At 45.1% G+C, this 20,220-nt stretch overlaps 1 protein-coding gene across 1 annotated transcript in view; it reads left to right on the top strand.

Annotated features, from left to right (window-relative positions):
* The window catches only part of CYYR1 (cysteine and tyrosine rich 1), a 162,931-nt gene that overhangs the window by 83,813 nt on the left and 58,898 nt on the right, over positions 1-20,220 (top strand). The window contains 1 exon segment of the mRNA XM_073617087.1: positions 4,381-4,483. Coding sequence (XP_073473188.1) covers positions 4,381-4,483 — 103 coding nt within the window.

Raw genomic sequence — 20,220 nt, 5'->3', positions numbered from 1 at the left:
GCCTGGTGTCATTGGTCAGTGGCAGAGAAATGGCTGGTGTCATTGGTCAGTGGGAGAGAAATGGCTGGTGTCATTGGTCAGTGGGAGAGAAATGTCTGGTGTCATTGGTCAGTGGGAGAGAAATGCCTGTTGTCATTGGCCAGTGGGAGAGAAATGTCTGGTGTCATTGGTCAGTGGGAGAGAAATGTCTGGTGTCATTGGTCAGTGGGAGAGAAATGGCCAGTGTCATTGGTCAGTGGGAGAAAAATGGCCAGAGTCATTGGTCAATGATAGAAAAATGAAAATGCCCAGAATCAATTTACATGACAAATTTAGAAAAACTCCTCTCCTCCTTATTGTGTGTAGCACTTACCCCAAGAGCAGTGTTTCTCAACCTTTTTTCAGTCAGGGCACCCTTTAAAAATTATGGACAGTCTTGAGGCACCACATTCTAAAATGTAAAAACTAGTCTCTTCTACTGATGACGCCATTGGTCGTTAGGGCGCCAGAAGCTAGAAGGTTGTAATGGTGCACAACGAAAACCTGTGGTTTTGTGTAACTAAAAGGCAGCCTTCCACACACCGGCTTGTATACAGTTTTTTGGGCAATTTTTAGGCATTTTACCAAGGCACCCCTGAAGAAACCTCAAGGCTCCCCAGAGCCTGGGCACCCTGGTTGAAAAACGCTGCCCCAGAGGAGTTGCTTGGTATAACAAGTTCTCTGTTCTTAGCCACAACTCTGTAAACAGCTTTGTCCCCTCTGACACACATGGTTAGATAATAGGATGCTGCAGACCCTATGTGAGCAAAAGTATCAGTATCTTACACACAACTAAGTCAAGGTATAGCACCAGGCTACTTAATTGTAAGTAAAACATGTACATTGTCACAGGACAAAAGTGAATAGCAATGCACAAATATATATCAGCATGTGGAAGAAATGCTCACAGCAAGCTGAATGAGATATAACTAGGTTATAGCAGTTCAGTCCAAGGCTCCTTTCACACGACAAGCCCGCTTGGATCCGCCTGTCCGTTTTTCAGGCGGATCCGAGCGGGCCACCTATTGACACCTATGGGCAGGCAGATGTCAGTGGAGATGTGTCCACTGACCCCTGTCTGCCATCGGATCAAGACAGACGTATGGCCATATGTCTGCCATTCGTCTTGGCGGATCGGATGAGATCTGATGAAAACGGACATTCTGTCCATTTTTGGCCGCTTTCCCCATAGAGATCAGCGGAGCTCTGACAGGCCCCTCCCCATTCAGTGAGCAGAGACGGACCTGTCATCTGCCGCTCAGCTGAGATCAACGGAGCAATCTCCCGCTGAGCTGGCGGACTCGGCTGAAACAGATCCACCTCGTGTGGAAGAGGCCTAAATCACTTTTCCACTGAGCAAGATAGCCTAAATAGGAACAATATTAACAATGAACAGTATCAATAATGATAAATAATCCCACGGTAGCTCCTCTGCAATCAATGGTCAATAAATGTCTCAGAGTGTACATCATCCAATGTATATATGTATCTCAGGACATATATATATATATATATATATATATATATATATATATATATATATATATATATATATATATATATTAGGGTTGTCCCGATACCACTTTTTTAGGACCGAGTACAAGTACCGATACTTTTTTCAAGTACTCGCCGATACCGATTACTGATACTTTTTTTTTAATGTCACGTGACAGTTTTTTTTTTTTTGCTGTTTTTTTTAGGGGGGGGGTGAACGTTGTATGTGTGTGTTTTTTTTTTTTTTACAATTTTTATTTTTTACGATAATATTTTTTTATTCTTTATTGTTTTTTTTTGTTTTTTTTTAATCAGCCCTTTTGGGGGGCTTTGGTGAGATATCAGGGGTCTTAACAGACCTCTGATATCTCCCCCTTGAGACAGAGAAAGAGACCGAGGATAGAGATTCCCCAGTCCCTTTCTCTGCAGCCTCAGCTGCACTGAGAATGAATGGAAAGAAGACAGCGGCTCCTCTCCATTCATAAACTGACACATCGTAATCACAGGAGATTACAATGTTTCAGTTATGTGAATGGACAGAGTCAGCTGACTCTATCCATACACAAAGGAAGGAGGAGGGGGACGGAGGAACTGAGGGGGAGAACGGAGGGGGACAGATAAGGAGAGAGGAACGGAGGGGGAGAACGGAGGGGGACAGATAAGGTGAGAGGAATGCAGGGGACAGCGGAGAGGCACAGAGGAACGGAGGGGGCATGGAGGAGGATGCAGTGACAGTCAGCAGTGAGCGATCACCGCTGTATGTCACTAAAGCTGCTGAAATCCGCTGGGGGAGAATCTTGTAACTCCCCCACGCGCCGATCACAGCTGTCCTCTAGGTATCGGGGGAAGCATCGGGAGCATTTGCCCGAGTACAAGTACTCGGGCAAATGCTCGGTATCGGTGCCGATACCGATACTAGTATCGGTATCGGGACAACCCTAATATATATATATATATATATATATATATATATATCCTAAGAGAAGTACCTCTGGCTATTTGTAGCTCAGTTTAGGGTCTGTATGAAGCAGTTTGTAAGTATCTGGCTCCTGACTTACAACCTTCAGCCGGCTAATTTGTGGGGCCCTTTCTTTAAGGTGGTGCACTCCAGTCCAGGCTACATCTGGCAGGTGTATACCTTGAAGCACAGATCTCTTAGAATGTAGGCTCTAACGAGCAGGGCTCTCTGATTCCTATTGTATTAGAATGTATTGTAACTGTACTATCTGGCCTTATGTTGTAAAGCGTAAACTGTCTGCGCTATATAAATCATGTATAATAATAATATGCACTCTCCGGTCCTCTCACAGCAAGAGGAAGTCTTTTTCTCCTATGCCTGGGAAAACTGCTTATGCCGCATACACACGAGCGTAATGTCGGACAGAAAAAGTCCGACAGGAGCTTTTCATTGTATATTTCGATCGCGTATATGCCTCATCGGACTTTTTCCGTCGAAAATTCTGATGGACCTAGAAAGAGAACATGTTCTAAATATTTCCGACGGAACCAATTCCTATCCGGAAAACCGTTCGTCTGTATGCTGTTCCGACATACCAAAAACGACACATGCTCTGAAGCAAGTACGAGATGGAAGCTATTGGCTACTGGCTATTGAACTTCTTTTTTCTAGTCCCGTCCTACGTGTTGTACGTCACCTCGTTCTTGACGGTCGGACTTTGGTGTGATCATGTGTACGCAAGACAGTTTCAGGAGAATTCCGTCGGAACTCCTTCAGAAAAACCTTCATGCCCCGCACACACGGTCGGACTTTATTCGGACATTCCGACAACAAAATCCATGGATTTTTTCCGACGGATGTTGGCTCAAACTTGTCTTGCATACACACGGTCACACAAAGTTGTCGGAAAATCCGATCGTTCTGAACGCGGTGATGTAAAACACGTATGTCGGGACACTAAATGGGGCAGTAGCCAATAGCTTTCATCTCTTTATTTATTCTGAGCATGCATGGCACTTTGTGCGTCGTATTTGTGTACATGCGATCGGAAATTCCGACAACGGATTTTGTTGTCGGAAGTCCTATCAAGGTCCTATCACACATTTTCTGTCGGAAAATCTGACCGTGTGTACGGGGCATCAGAGCTTATTCCGACGGCAAAACAGGTTGTGTGTACAGGGCATTACTCTCCCCTACTCTTAAGCGACTCTCTCTGAGAATCGTAGTCCATTGCCCCATTTACCCCCATGGCAAGGTCCTTTCCCAGCCTACATCTCCCACAGTTCATTGCGGCCTGCATTGAGTCCTTTCCGTTTCTGAAGTCCCGCTAGCTCCCCCTGTTGAGTGGTGGCTGAACAGCTTTAAAGCCAACATAAAAATCCTGTTTAGGCACATAAGGCGGATGCAGCACAGTGTCTGTAGTTGCTCTCTTTGCCAGCTAAGCACTTTCCTACATATAAAATTATTATTATTACCATTTTTATTGCATAACCTGGCTGTAATCAAGAATTGCAATAGCATAACATGGAAAATGTCAAACACATTTAACTGGACTCTGTAATAATATGTTGTCTGTTCCAAATTTCAAACTTTTCCATTAGCTTCAGTTCCCATCAAGCTATTTTCTTTCAGCTAAATTATCCTTGATAATGGAGACAGCTATCCTTTCCCAGGATTTATGATGTTCTAACCCTGCTGATAAATAACTCAGACATAAAAAAAAAGAAAAGAAGAGTTCCTAGTTGACCATTACATGTGATGGCTGTCAAGGGTTATCTTTTACTTGTTCCCTCCATTTAGGTACAGAGTTATCTGTTTGCTATTTTCTGTATTATAACATGTTTCATTTGCTTAGGTGTCTTTATATGCATTTTGATTCACCGACTCATATTGATTTATTGTTTACTTAGACCCCTGCTGTGCACACTGTGGAACTGATTGCAAGTCCTATTGCTGTGATGGAAACCCTCCATACTGCTGTTCCTACTATGCCTACATTGGAAATGTCCTCTCGTAAGTATAAATCTATTTACAATTGTGTGCTTTTATTTTTATTGAATATTACTGGTCATGTCTGGTTATATAGTATCTGTAAGACTATGTATCTACTCTTTTATTATTCAGAAGTGCATTACATACAGAGTACAGAGTTCAGGAGTTTGCTATGTACAGGGTGCAGAGTTCAGGGGTGCGCTGTGTACAGAGTGCAGGGTTTAGGGGTGCAGAGTTCAGGGTTACCCTGTGTACAGAGTGCAGGGTTTAGAAGTGCACTCTGTACAGAGTGCAGAGTTAAAAGGTGTGCTGTGTACAGAGTGCAGAATTTAGGGGTGCTCTATGTACAGAGTGCAGAGTTCAAGGGTGCGTTGTGTACAGAGTGCAGAGTTTAAGGGTGCGCTGTGTACAGAGTGCAGGGTTTAGAGGTGTGCTATGTGCAGGGTGCAGAGTTCAGAGGTGCGCTGTGTACAGAATGCAGGGGGTAGGAGTGCACTATAAACAGAGTGCAGTGTTCAGGAGTGCGCTGTGTACAGAGTGCAGGTTTTAGGGGTGCAGAGTTCAGGGTTACCCTGTGTACAGAGTGCAGGGTTTAGAAGTGCACTCTGTACAGAGTGCAGAGTTAAAAGGTGTGCTGTGTACAGAGTGCAGAATTTAGGGGTGCGGTATGTACAGAGTGCAGAGTTCAAGGGTGCATTGTGTACAGAGTGCAGAGTTTAAGGGTGCGTTGTGTACAGAGTGCAAGGTTTAGAGGTGTGCTATGTGCAGGGTGCAGAGTTCAGAGGTGCGCTGTGTACAGAATGCACGGGGTAGGAGTGCACTATAAACAGAGTGCAGTGTTCAGGGGTGCGCTGTGTACAGAGTGCAGAGTTTAGGGGTGTTCTATGCACAGTGTGCACCAACAACCCACTGCCCACTACCCCCAAAGCTTCCTTGCATCTCTACTCTCTCCTACTTCTCCCTATGTAGGTGGCTCTAGTACCACCCTGTGTAGACAGCTCTCTCTTCTAAACACAATTGAAAAATTGCTGCGCAAATACTGTGTAACATAAAAAGTTGCAACGACCACCATTTTATTCCCTAGGGTGTCTGCTAAAACAATATATAAATTTCTGGCAAAAACATGATGATTATTACATGTAGGAGAGAAGTGTCGGAATTGGCCTGGGTGTTTTTCACAAATCACTTGTTGCCCGAAAAGGGCCAGGAGCTTCTTTTTCAGATGACAAATGTTCATGGGGCAGTGCATTCTAGTGAACAGGTTGCCCTATGCCGCACACAGAATCGCGTAAAAATCACACGTTAAAATCACATAGCAGGAGCGCTCGTTCCCCACTAAACGATAAGGTGATCGGGGCCTAACATATGGTGGAAGAAGCTTCTAAAGTTGGCAATATACCAGTAGAATTTTATAACAAAATTTTCATTTCGGAACATTTGTCCAATTTTCTAATGGTTAGTGGGATCAAATCGATATTCAACCCCAGCAATTAAAAAAATGAAGGTGCAAGATGAAAATTTTTTCTTAAGGCCCCTTTCACACTTATACGACTTCAAAGTCGCGTGATTTTACCGCGACTTCGCGGCCGCTATTTTGCAGCGATTTAGCCGCGATTTTACCGTGATTTTGACGAGATTTTGGGAGCAGTACTACTTTGTATGACTTTGCCACAACAATGGCATTAACCATTCTCAGCTTGTGCTTACAAAGTAGTGCTGAAATTGTGTCTATATTATTCAGGTACGATTTGCATGCTACTTGAGGGTTTAACATTGAGGTCTATGGAGTACAAATCGTATGGAAGTTGGACCAAAGTAGTGCAGGGACTACTTTGAAGTCGGCACGACTAAGGCCCCTTACACACTTATACAACTTGTCCCACGATTTTGTACTGCAAAATCGCATGACAAGTCATTCTCCATGATTTTCAATGACTACCATTCATATTGGCACGACTTTAAGTCGTGCCGACTTGAAAGTAGTCCCTGCACTACTTTGGTCCAACTTCTATGCGAGTTGTACTCCATAGACCTCAATGTTAAACCCTAAGCCCCGGTTCACACAGGGATAAGCCCCCCGCCCGCAGACCCCGACAACCAACGGCCAGGGTTGTCGGGAAGAGGCCCTTGTCCTCATCAACATGGGGACAAGGTGCTTTGGGGTGGGGGGGCCGCAGGGTGCCCCCCATGCCCCAAAGCATCCACCCCCCATGTTGAGGGCATGCGGCCTGGTATGGTCCAGGAGGGGGCGCTTGCTCGTCCCCACCCCCATTCCTGACCGGCCGGGCTGTGTGCTCGGATAAGGGTCTGGTATGGATTTTGGGGGGACCCCCACGCCGATTTTTCGGCGTAGGGGGTTCCCCTTACAATCCATACCAGACCTAAGGGCCTGGTATGCCCCTGGGGGGGAACCCACGCCAGTTTTTTTATTTAAAACTTGGCGTGGAGTTCCCCCTTTGGCAAAGTCGTACAAAGTAGTACTGCTCCCAAATCGCGGTAAAATCGCGGTAAAATCGCGCGACTTTGAAGTCGTATAAGTGTGAAAGGGGCCTTAAAGTCGTGCCAATATGAATGGTAGTCATTGAAAATCATGGAGAATGACTTGTGGGACAAGTTGTATAAGTGTGAAAGGGGCCTAAGCAAATGAAATTCTATCAGTGAATGTGTTTTTTCATTTGGAGAAAATCATATAAAAAAAATCAGACATATAATCTTGTAAAGTGCCACACAAACTGTTGGCACTATAAATCCTGTATAACAATTTGCCGACCGCATAATGCCGTTATACAGCGGCAAAGTGGCTCTCCTGTGCTGGATCACGTACCTAGTATGTGATCCGACACTTCGGGGTAGAGGGGGGAGCTGCTTATGCTGTGAATAGTCACAGCACAAGCTGATCAGCGGGTGCCAGCCAATGGATGTCCGCCAGCACCCGCTGATCTGCGAGGAAACAGATGTAAACAAGGCAGAGCTCTGTTCTGTCGGTGGGGATGTGCTGGATTTTGTTTCCCTGCGAAGTAGGGAACAAAATCCAGCACTTCCCTTAGTAAAAGCACCTCACGGTGCACATAAACACTGGTTAGGCACACAGTTAACCCTTTGATCGCCCCTAGTGTTTAACCACTTCCCAGCCAGTGCCCTTAGTACAGTGACAGTGCATATTTTTAGCACTGATCACTGTATTACTGTCACTGGTTCCCACAAAGTGTCAAAAGTGTCAGAATGTCCTTCGCTCCATTACTAGTATAAAAAAAATCCAGTATATATACCAAAGTTTGTAAACGCTATAACTTTCACGCAAACCAAAATACGCTTGTTAGAATTTTTTTTTCTACCAAAAATATGTAGCAGAAGACATATTGGTTAGAAATGCACTGAAATTTCGGCGGCTAAAAATGGTGAATGGTGTTAGCGGCATTTTGCCGATTAAGAGAAAAGGTGCTGATAACGGCACCGAAAACGCACACGATTTTGCTGTGATTTTACTGCGATTTTACCATGATTTTACTATGCTTATGGTGTGTTTTTCATAGGTCATGTGACTCATAAAACCGCATCAAAACCGTAACATGGGCGCGTTATTGATGCGTTCGTGCTGCGTCTTCAATGCATTTCAACGAGGAGGTGCGGTTTTTCTAACTGACCAAAAATGCAGCAAGCAGGATTTTTAACACTGCAATGGAAGCGCAACGGACCAGTGTGAAGACATACATAGGATTTAAAGGGACGCATTTTTCTAGAACATTTCTTGCGCTAAAGGTGCCAATAATGGCCAACAATAAATTCATATTCATTAAATTTCATTATATTAATTAAAAAGTGGAACATAATACAATTATATCTAAAAATATTTATATTTTTTGTAAAAACTTTGTATTTCGAGTGCATCCTGCATTTTTGGTTTCGGAACCAAACCTTCCATTCGGTGCAACTCTAACATTGGTCTAAGATTATGAAGAAATTTGATTTTTAAAACTTTTTTAGTGGATATGTTTTATAGCAGAAAGTAAAAAAATATTGGTTTTTTTTTTTCAAAATTGTCGGTCTTTTTTGGATATAGCGCAAAAAATAAAAAAACTTTAAAAAAAGAAAAAAAAAAGGGGGGGGGGGGATATTTATTAAAGCAAAAAGTACAAAAAAAATGTGTTTTTTTCAAAATTGTCGCACTTTTTTTGTTTATAGCGCAAAAAATAAAAACCGCAGAGATGATCAAATACCACCAAAAGAACTCAATTTTATTTGGGTACAGCGTTGCACGACCGTGCAATTATCAATTAAAGTAACGCAGTGCTGTATCGCACAAAATGGCCTGGTCAAGAAGGGGGTAAATCTTCCAGAGGTCAAGTGGTTAATAATGATAATAATAATGATATTGTAATGAAAACTGTCTATTATGTCTCGGATTCCAATCAAAGGGCAAGTCTGGACGAAAGCTAAGGACTTTGCAAAGAAATGTGACTGCATCCAATTGGGAAGTTCTGATTCTGTCATGTGACAAGGTCAGCCCTTTCCTGATTGGCTGCAGATTCAGAACGTGCGATTGGTCACAATGGGTGAGTACATTATGTGAACTGGGGGAGAGTAGAGCAGTCAATGCCTGAGCACAGCATGTGAGCGGAGCCTGCACTCCACACCTGGAATGGCTCCATGGTATCCAGTGATCTGGCAGACAGACCAACAGGCCAATGAATGGCAAAGCAGGTGAGAGGTTCAAGGCGGGGGGGGGAGGAACAGGAGAAAGTGTCAAAAAACTTACAAGTTTATTAAACTGATATATACGAAAAAAGTCATCTATTGCAGCTTACCAGTCCTTAGATGTGGTGGCTGCATTTGTTTTCTTTTATAGGCTCCGTTCACTTCTAGCGATTCAGATTTGCCGCGATTCTGCCCACTAATTCCAAATCGCACTGCAATGCTGTCAAAACGCAGCAGGCGTGTTTGAGTGCCATTCATTTTCAATGGCACCTAAACGTGATGCGGTTTTGCTGTGCAATAAATTGCGCTGAAAATTGCAACAAACTGCATCATGCAAAGCTCCTGTCCCTTTTTGGGTAACAAGCTTCATACGTTTTGCTGCAATTGCTGTGCGATTTTTTTTTTTTTTTTTGCGGTAAAACTGCACCGCATGTGCTATTGAAAGTGAATGGCTCCTGAACATGCATGCTGTGTTTTGCCAGCAGTGCGATTTGGAATCTTGGGCTGAATTGCTAGGTGTGAAGGGGGCCTAATGCTGTCCATACATTATACGAAAAATCGGCCGAAATTCAGACCGTCGTATTTCGGCTAGTTAATGGGCACAAAATCGATAATCGGGATGCCGCAGTTATACAGCTCGTACATGGCGTTCTGTGGGTGCGCACGCCCATTGGCCAGCGGGGGGGGGGAGCCAATCAGCGGGTCTGGTGAACTCGATGCCGCCTGCGATCATTCTCCGCAGAGGCAGAACGGGGATCTGCCTGTCTAAACAAAGCAGATCACTGCCATTACAACTGAAAAAAAAAATGTTCCCTATTTTGTAGACACTATAACTTTTGTGCAAACCGATCAATATACGCTTGTTGTTTTTTTTGTTTTTTTTTTTTACCAAAAATATGTAGCAAAATACATATTGGCCTAAATTGATGAGGAAATTAGATTTTTTTTTTTTCTTATTTTATTGGGTGTGTTTTATAGCAGAAAATAAAAAAATCCTTTTTTTTTCTTTTTTTTTTTTTTTTTAATTGCTGCTTTTTTTTGTTGTTGTTGTTTATAGCACATCAAATGCTACCAAAAGAAAGTTCTATTTGTGGGGAAAAAAAGGACTTTTTTTAGGTACAGCTTCGCATGACCGTGCAATTGTCAGCTAAAGTAACGCAGTGCCGTATCGCAAAAAATGGCCTGGTCATTAAGGGGTGTAAATGCTTCTGGGGCTGAAGTGGTTAATGGGCACAATTCGACAATCGATTTGTGACATTTTTGAGCCCAAACAAATTGACGGAAGAGTTTGTTAGCCCGGGTTCACACCTATGCGAATTAGAGGTGCGTTTCTGCACCTCTAATTCGCATAGCAGGAGAATGTGACTGGCTCCCTATGGAGCCAGTTCACATATCTCCGGGGCGGCTGCGGTGCGCACTGCACAAAAACGCTGTGCGTCTTTGGCTGCGTTTCAGGGCCGAATTCAGGCATAGAATCGGCCCTGATTCGTCCCTGAAACGGTGAACAGGGACGCACAGCGCTCCTGTGCGATCCGCAGCCCGTTGTGGTGTGAACGCGGGCTAAAGCTTCTGCCGAATGGACAATGAATTGAAAAGTTAATGTGTTTCCCGTCCGTTAAAAAAGGAACTGTTGGTACAGCACATGTGTTTATCGGAAGATAAAAGTTCGTGTCAACAATAAAGAGCATTTTTTCCTATGAATGTTCCTTGAAAAAAAATTTAATTTGGAAAAATAGAGACCAAAATAATGCAATAATAAAAACAATTAAAGTGATTGTAAAGTCTTGTGGGGTGGTGTTGTGTGTGTGTGTGTTTTTTTTTTTTTTTTTTTTTTTTTTTTTTAGAAAAAAAAAAAAAAAATGTTATACTTACCTGCTTTATGCTGTGGATTTGCACAGAGCAGCCCAGATCCTCCTCTTCGGCACTCCTGGCCCCTCCCTTCTGTCGAGTGCCCCCACAACAAGCAGCTTGCTATGGGGGCACCCTAGCCGCAGCTCCATGTGTCCATTCAGACACGGAGCCGCGGTTTCGGCCCTGCCCACTCTCTCTCCTGATTGGCTAACTGACTTTGACAGCAGCGGGAGCCAATGGTGCTGCTGCTGTGTCTCAGCCAATGAGGAGGGAAAGTCCTGGAGTGCTGAGGCATTCATGGACCGCTGGATTGAGAGGTGGTTCAGGTAAGTATTAGGGGGGCCGAGGGGGGCTGCGCACACACAGAAGGCTTTTTATCTTAATGCATAGAATGTATTAAAGAGGAGGTCCAGCCTGGGTGAAAAAAATTAAGTCAGCTGCAAATACTGTAGCTGCTGACTTTTTTAATATTAGGACACTTACCTGTCCAGGGAGCCCGCGATGTCGGCACCCCAGCTGATCTTCGGATCGACTCCCCGGGTGCTTCCGCTGCCATTCCTGATAAGGGAACCAGGCAGTGAAGCCTTTCGGGGCTCCCTATTGCGCATGCGAGAAGTGCGCTGCGCTTTCTAATTGGCCCAGCGGCAGGGGAAGGAGAAGAGGGGGGCCGAACTTCCGCAAAATCGGGATCCGTGTACGTGGTCCAGTGCAGGAGAGTCTCCTTGCCGCCATATATGTACAGTAAATGGTTGGCAAGCAGTTAAAGGAGAACCTGTCACTATAAACATGCTATCACATGAGATTGTTCCCCTGTGTGAAAGCAATAAAGATAAGTGAAAAAAAGTGTAAACAAAAAATGAAGTACACCCAAGCAGATAAATCGCCTACGTATCAAAATCTCGATTGCGCCACACATGTTGCATATCACCACATATGCTGGGATAGGAGCAAAAAATTCCAAGGCCATTATTCAGTTTTAGCCGTATTAAAACCAAAAATGTAATATATTGGATGGATCAGTTCTCTTCTTCTTCTTTTTTTTTTTTTTTTTTTTTTTTTTAGCCTGGTTGTGCCCAAGTCGATCCAATCAGCCTTTTTGGGATAAAGGTTTTGCATAAATAAAAGCTGATCATTTTAAGCACCCCTGGCAGTGGTAATTGGTTTGTCTCATTCCTGTAACTGCAAGAGAGCTTGTTTTGTTGAAAAAAAACAGATTCACTGGTTGGATCATCAGATGTAAAAAAAAAAAAACAAAAAACGAATACAGCCATCACATCTGATGCCGTGTACACAGGGGCTTACACACGGGCGGACTTTCTGACCAGACTGGTCCGACAGACCGAATCCGGCGGACAATCCGACCGTGTGTGGGTTGCATCAGACTTCCGACGGACCGTTTCAGTCGGAAATCCAACGGACTTAGATTTGAAACTTCTTCAAATCTTTACGTCGTAACTCCACCGGACTCAGTTCCTGACGGAAAGCCCGTTCGTCTGTATGCTGGTCCAACGGTACAGATACGACGCAAGGGCAGGGTACTGCATCTCGCGCTCGCTGCAATAGGAAAAACAATTTTTCCTATTGCGGTGAGCGCGAAGTATACCAGGCCCTTAGGTCTGGTATGGATTTCAAGGGGAAGCCCCTACGCCGAAAAAATGGCGCGGGGTCCCCCCCAAGATCCATACCAGACCCCTATCCGAGCACACAGCCCAGCCAGTCAGGAAAGGGGGTGGGAATGAGCGAGCGCCCCCCCCCCTCCTGAGCCGTACCAGGCCGCATGCCCTCAACATGGGGGGTGGGTGCTTTGGGGAAGGGGGGTGCCCTGCGGCCCCCCCACCCCAAAGCACCTTGTCCCCATGTTGTGAAGACAAGGGCCTCTTCCCGACAACCCTGGCCGTTAGTTGTCGGGGTCTGCGGGCGGGGGGTTTATCGGAATCCGGGAGCCCCCTTTAATAAGGAGGCCCTGAGATCCCGGCCCCCCACCCTATGTGAATGAGTATGGGGTACATGGTACCCCTACCCATTCACCTAGGGAAAAAGTGTCATACTCATTCTCATAGGGTGGGGGGCTGGGATCTGGGGGCCCCCTTATTAAAGGGGGCTCCCGGATTCCGATAAGCCCCTCGCCTGCAGACCCCGACAACCAACGGCCAGGGTTCTCGGGAATAGGCCCTCCCTTGTCCTCATCAACATGTAAGACCATGAATGGGCAGATACAAAAACTGGAAGGGGGCAAATGTAAGACCATGAAGGGGTGGATATAAGACCAGGAGGGGGCAGATACTAGATACTAGAGAGTGGAGCAAATGTAAGATCATGAAAGGGCGGACTGAAGACCAGGACAGGGGCAGATGCTAGAACCGGGGAAGGGGGGGCAGATGTGAGACCATGAAGGGGTGGGAAGAGGGGAAGATACTAGACTGGTGGGGGAAGAGGGGCAGATGTAAAGCCATGAGGAAATGGAGACAAGACCAGGAGGGGGCAGATACTAGACAAGAGGGGAGGGGGGGCAAATGTAAGACCATGAAAAGGCGGACACAAGACCAGAAGGGGGCAGATGCTAGACCCGAGGGGAGTGGGGACAGATGTAATACCATGAAGGGGTGGATACAAGACCAGGAGGGGGCAGATACTAGAGAGTGGGGCAGATGTCAGACCATGAAGTGGCGGACACAAGACCAGGACAGGGGCAGATGCTAGAACTGGGGGGAGGGGGGCAGATGTGAGACCATGAAGGGGTGGGAAGAGGGGAAAGATACTAGACTAGGGGGGAAAAGGGGCAGATGTAAGACGATAAAGGGGTGGATACAAGACCAGGATGGGGCAGATACTAGACCAGAGGGGAGGGGGCAAATGTAAGACCATGATGGGGCGGATACAAGACCAGGAGGGGGGTAGATGCTAGACAAGAGGGGAGGGGGGGCAAATGTAAGACCATGAAAAGGCGGACACAAGACCAGAAGGGGGCAGATGCTAGACCCGAGGGGAGTGGGGACAGATGTAATACCATGAAGGGGTGGATACAAGACCAGGAGGGGGCAGATAATAGAGAGTGGGGCAGATGTCAGACCATGAAGTGGTGGATACAAGACCAGGACAGGGGCAGATGCTAGAACTGGAGGGGGGCAGATGTGAGACCATGAAGGGGGGGGAAGAGGGGCAGATGTAAGACGATAAAGGGGTGGATACAAGACCAGGATGGGGCAGATACTAGACCAGAGGGGAGGGGGCAAATGTAAGACCATGATGGGGCGGATACAAGACCAGGAGGGGGGTAGATGCTAGAACCTGGGGCAGGGGAGCAGATGTGAGACCATGAAGGGGTGGGAAGAGAGGAAAGATACTAGACCGGGGGAAGAGGGGCAGATGTAAGACCATGAAGGGGTGGATACCAGACCAGGATGGGGCAGATACTAGACCAGAGGGGAGGGGGGGCAAATGTAAGACCATGAAGGGGCGGACACAAGACCAGGAGGGGGGGCAGATGCTAGAACTGGGGGGAGGGGGGGAAGATGTGAGACCATGAAGGGTTGGAAAGTTGGGGAAGATACTAGACCGGGGGGGAAGGAAGATGCAAGACCATGAAGAGGTGGATACAAGATCAGGAGAGGGCAGATACTAGACTTGGGGGGAGAGGGGCACATGTAAGACCATGAGACAGAGACAAAACCAGGAGGGCAGATACTAGAGGAGGGGCAGATGTAAGAGACCAAAGGTGGTTCCTCAAGAAAAGGTTGTTTTGGGCTCTTTCCCCTAGTTTTGTTTTGGTATATTGCTAGGTTCAATACTGGGGACCCCACCTTTAGATTTAGGTGAGACGGTGCTCCTCAACTGATTGGTCCAAATTATTAGGCCAATCGGAATCCTGCTTCATGTGTTTTTAACCCTTTATTTGATGGGGCAGATGTAAGACCATGAGTGGGCAGAGGGAAAGTCTCATACTGGATGACTGCACAGATCTGGAAGTAATACACAAAGCACACCAAGATTAATTTAGGCGATGTTTGTGCTATCCTGGAGTTTGGATTTAGGACTTTGTATTTTTTGCTGTCTATTATTTATATGTATTTAATATTTGGGACATTAAAGTCCTGTAAATATTAGCACCTGTGATCAGTTCTTGGATCATCTGTAGCACTGGAAGACTCTGCCGAGGTGTGAAAATGTCACAGCTCCACTCCCAGCATTGACGATAGGAGACTGGAGGAGTAGATAGATGATATTCTTCTGCCGCTCTCCTTGATGTTCAGTGAACTTTACTTCAAATAAAATCTGCTATTAGCGGAGCGCAGGCTGAGCGGTGCTGGGTTATCGTCAGAAAGCAGACATCCTGAGCTGGAGACGCTCAGGGGAAATCCCTATAGACTTCATTATTATGTGCGCATCACAAGGCATGAAATCAGCCTGCCGTACAACGCCTGAATCCTCCATACTGCACAATCTCTCGTCTTTCCTGTCTATTTGTACCATTTCAGGCATCATTTCATTGCTTCTTTATACAGACTCCTAAGCTCAGGGATGTTCAATCGGCGGGTAGCCATAGGCAGTCTGTATAGACCAATGAGAGCAACTCTGGGATGAGACATAAGGACCATGAGAGCACCCAGGGCCTATCGACTTCTTCACTGGTCCCTTCTTTGTCCCTCATCAACCTGCTAATGAGAATTTAACTACTTAAGGACCGAGCCTCTTTCTGAGATTTGGTGTTTACAAGTTAAAAACAGGTTTTTTTTTTGCTAGAAAATTACTTAGAACCCCCAAACATTATATATATTTTTTTTGCCAACACCCTAGAGAATAAAATGTTGCAATTGTCGTTGCAATACTTTCTGTCACACCGTATTCGCGCAGGTCTTACAAGCGCACTTTTTTTTTTTAAAAATACACTTTTTTTAAATTAAAAAATAAGACAGTAAAGTTAGCTGAATTTTTTTTTTTTTTTTTTTATATTGTGAAAGATAATGTTACGCCGAGTAAATTGATACCCAACATGTCACGCTTCAAAATTGCGCCCGCCTGTGGAATGGCGACAAACTTTTACCCTTAAAAATCTCCATAGGCGACCTTTAAAAAATTCTACAGGTTGCATGTTTTGAGTTACAGAGGAGGTCTGGGGCTAGAATTATTGCTCTCGCTCTACCGATCACGGCGATACCTCACATGTGTGGTTTGAACACCGTTTTTATATGCGGGCGTATGCATTCCCTTCTGCATGCAAGCTTAGTGGGACAGGGCGCTTTAAAAAAAAAAAAATCTTTTTTTTTTTTACTTATTTTACTTTTTTATTTTTACACTATTCTTTTAAAAAAATAAATTGTCACTTTTTTATTCCTATTAAATGTCTCTTTAAGAGCTATGGGCGGAAGTGATGTTTTGACGTCGCTTCCACTTTGCAATGGTATGGAGACAGGTGAGGGCCATCTCCCCTCACTCGTCTCCATACCTCACAGGACCCGATCGCCGCCGATAAAAGTGATCTTGCAACAAATGCGCTGCAGAGACAGCTTTTATCTGAAAGCGGACCGCCCGCTGAAGAAGAGGATACCGGGGTTATGGCAGCTAGCTGCTGGCATAACGATATCCCTCTTCAAAGTACTGACGTATAACGACAGCAGGCGGTCTGTAAGTGGTTAAAGGATAACTCCACTTTCATGGGGAAAAAAACGGCAAACAAAAATAAATGTATAGGGTATACAATGCCAACACAAGTCATATTGTAATTGAACGTTATTATTAATTATCTTTTCTTTTCAATCTGCAGCTCTGTGATTTTCCGTAAAATGCAATATGGCAACCCGGAGGTGTTCTGTACCGAACGCCCCTGGCCATGTCATTTCCTGCTTGTGTGATTGGCTCAGAAGTCTGCACTTAGATACAAGTCAGATTTTTGCACCCACTGCAACAAAAATGTCAAAAAAAAGGGAAATCGGGAAATCTGCCACTTTCCTCAGTGGAGCCCTGCAGATGCAGCAGCTGATTGATAATTATAAAACAACTCTCATACAGATGTACTCTGCACACAGACAAACAAACAGCTATTTTCTTCAGAATAACAATAGGTAGGAATCTGCAACAAAGTTTGTTAAAATCCTTACCTTGATCACCAAGAGGGGAATGCTTTGTTTTTTTTTCTCAACAAAAGTGGGAATACATTTTAACTACCTAAGGACTGCCCGCCCGCAATGTACTGTGGACGGGAGACCTGTACAGACAAAGCGGCATACTGGTACGTTACTTCCTTTTTCTGGGTTTAAGGCACGCGTTTGCGCCAACCCCCCCCCCCCCCTCCGCCGAAATCCACTGTGATTGTACACAGTGGGAGTCTGCCTGCTGATCGCCTGTGTCCAATCGCAGCCCAGAGCCGTGTGTTGACAATCAGAGTGAAAGATCTCCTTGCTTCTTATCCCTGCAAAGCAGGGATAAGAAGCAGAGATCTTTAGTTAAAAGCAACACACATTACACATTGTTAAGCACACATTTAACCCCTTGATCGCCCCTAGATGTTAACCACTTCCCAGCCAGTGTCATTAGTACAGTGACAGTATATCGTATTACCACTGATCACTGTATTATTAGTGCCACTGGTGATGTCAATGGCAATTTTGTCAGTTCCCCCCAGTGTCAGTTAGTGTCAGATTACCTACCTATCACAGTCCTATTATACTTCGCTGATCACCACCATTACTAGTTAAATGTATAAATAAACGAATGTATGAGCTGTCTAAACCTTTAGTCTAGGTTCGTATATGTGCAGGTGGTTCCCACTCTTCCGGCAGCTGAAACCACCCGCACAGAAGAACACACTGGATGCGTGCAGGTGCCATTAATCCTTCTAGCACGCCGTACACACTGGAAATGACACCCGCACTGGCAATCTGCTTGCAGACTGGCTGGTGTGTGCTGGAAATATGCACCTTGCTAGCCACTTGCCAATATGTACATATACGGCTTTAAAGTGGCTTACCTGGGTTATGGCTAAAGCTATTGGCCATAAACCAGCAATTTTTAGTTATCCAATGTTATTTTTCAGTCCAAAATGTTTTCAACAAAATTCTCTCATAACAGCAATCTGTGCAGCTGATTGGTTGCTAGATCACTTTAAAAAGCAGCGGGATGCAACCCCCCCCCCCCCCCCCCCCCCGGGGTTGCCAGTGTTTCTCGGGCTTTCCGTTTTTACCGGCAAGCCCAGGAAATGATCTGATCTGACGGGCCGTGCGGGTGGTCACAGAGGTGAGGAGAGACCGGATCGTCTCTTCCCACCTCTATGATCTAGGAGGACCGGAGCGACATCATAACATCCCTTCCAGTCTAGGGTGAAAGAAAATAATTTTTTTTTTACGCATAACAAAACTGTTTTATTTAAATATTTTTTTTATTTTTATTAATTTTTTTTTTTTTGATCGTTGACCCCAGATCTCTCCATGAAGAGGTCCTGTCATCCCTTATTTCTATTACAAGGGATGTTTACATTCCTTGTAATAGGAATAAAAGTGATCAAAAATAAAATCAATAATCGAAAAAAAAAAAAAAAAAGTAAAGCACCCCCATCCCTTTGTCCTCGCACGCAGAAGCAAACGCATGCGTAAGTCACGCAAGCATATGTAAACGATGTTCGCGCCACATGTAAGGTATCGCTGCGAATGTTAATCTTCTAGCAATAAATACTGATTTTTACTTGTAAACAAAAAGTGCCAGAAACGGCCTGGTCCTGAGCCTGGTACACAGTAGTAGTTTTTTTTTTTTTTTCCTTCAACCCTGTACTAATTATACAATGTTAGTACAACGATCTCCCCTGCTGTGCTATTGTATTCTGACAGAACACTCTGGACAGCACTCTCAGCCTTTGACAGACCTTTTTTCGGTCATGCACCTTTCGACAGAAGCCAACCCGGCTGCAGTACACATGGGCTGAATGCTGCCAGACAGTTTCTAGTCAACCAGCCGATGCCGCCCAACATTCAGCCCGTATGTACTAGGCTTTAGGCTGGCCATACACTATTCAATTTTCCTGTTCAACTTTCCTTTAGATTTACCAAAACCATATAATAGGAGGTCAAACCTAAACACTTTAAATTTGGATGCAATCAGGCAGGCCCTTGTACTACATAGTTGAAGGTAAATCTAAAGAAAATTGAACAGGAAAATTGTATGGTGTATGGCCAGCTTTAGTGACTAGTCATTGATTGCTGGGATGTGCTGGAGACCTCAGTGCTGGGCTTCAGGTGTGTCTCTTTAGTTACCTCCAGGCACTCCTGCCTGTAATCCAACTATTTCTGTGTATATTCCAAGATGAGTGCTTTGTTTTTAGGCCCGGTTCACACTTGTGCGATGCGGGAACACCGCCAATCCACTATGGGTTCCCGCATCGCACAGACTCGCATGTCAGTTCACACTGCCATATGCGAATCGCTGGGGAGTGTCAATACATTATTAACGACACCCCCAGTTCAGCTTGCATATCGCACTGCGAACTGATAGTTCGGATTCAGGTCCGAACAGAAAAAAAGGGTCCTGTGCGTGTATGGACCGAATGAGGTGCGATATCAGCCATACTATCTGTATGGCTGACATCGCACCGCACAGACATTGCATGTAATGTGAACAGCAGTGCGCTGTGAATTACATGCGATGTCTGGCATCGCACAAGTGTGAACCGGGCCTTAGGGTGCTTTCACACTGGGGTGGTGCAAGTGTTAGTGGTAAAGCGCCACTAGTTTTAGCGGCACTTTTTGGCCTCTAGCAAGGTGCTCTTAACCCCGGATTCAGCAGTACTGCCCATTCATTTCAAGGGGCAGGGTGTATACAGCGCTCCCGAGTCGCCCCAAAGATGCATATATAGGAGGCACGAGAGGTGCTTTTAAAGGAACTATTTTTAGCACTGAAAAGTGCCCCAGTGGTTCTCAGCCTCAGTCCTCAAGTAGCCCCCAATGGGCCATGTTTTCAAGGTTTTCCTTTGCTTTGCACAGCTGCTTTAAATCAATATAAATGACATAGTATTGCTAAAAGCTATTTTATCTAAGGGATGTTCCCAAACAGGGCCCATTGGGGGTACTTGAGGACTGAGGTTGAGATTCACTGGTTTAGAGCACAGGGCATGCTTTGTAGAGGTGCCTTGACCAGTCTAGCTCCTCTTTTAAAATGCAACCCCTTGATGCCGCCTTCCAGATGCACTTTAAGTGGACTTTAAAGGCTACAATCGCCTTTTCCATTAA

Source organism: Aquarana catesbeiana, linkage group LG02, assembly GCF_042186555.1.
Source record: "Aquarana catesbeiana isolate 2022-GZ linkage group LG02, ASM4218655v1, whole genome shotgun sequence".
Classification (NCBI taxonomy): Eukaryota; Metazoa; Chordata; class Amphibia; order Anura; family Ranidae; genus Aquarana; species Aquarana catesbeiana.
This window is presented reverse-complemented; position numbering and strand designations above follow the sequence as displayed.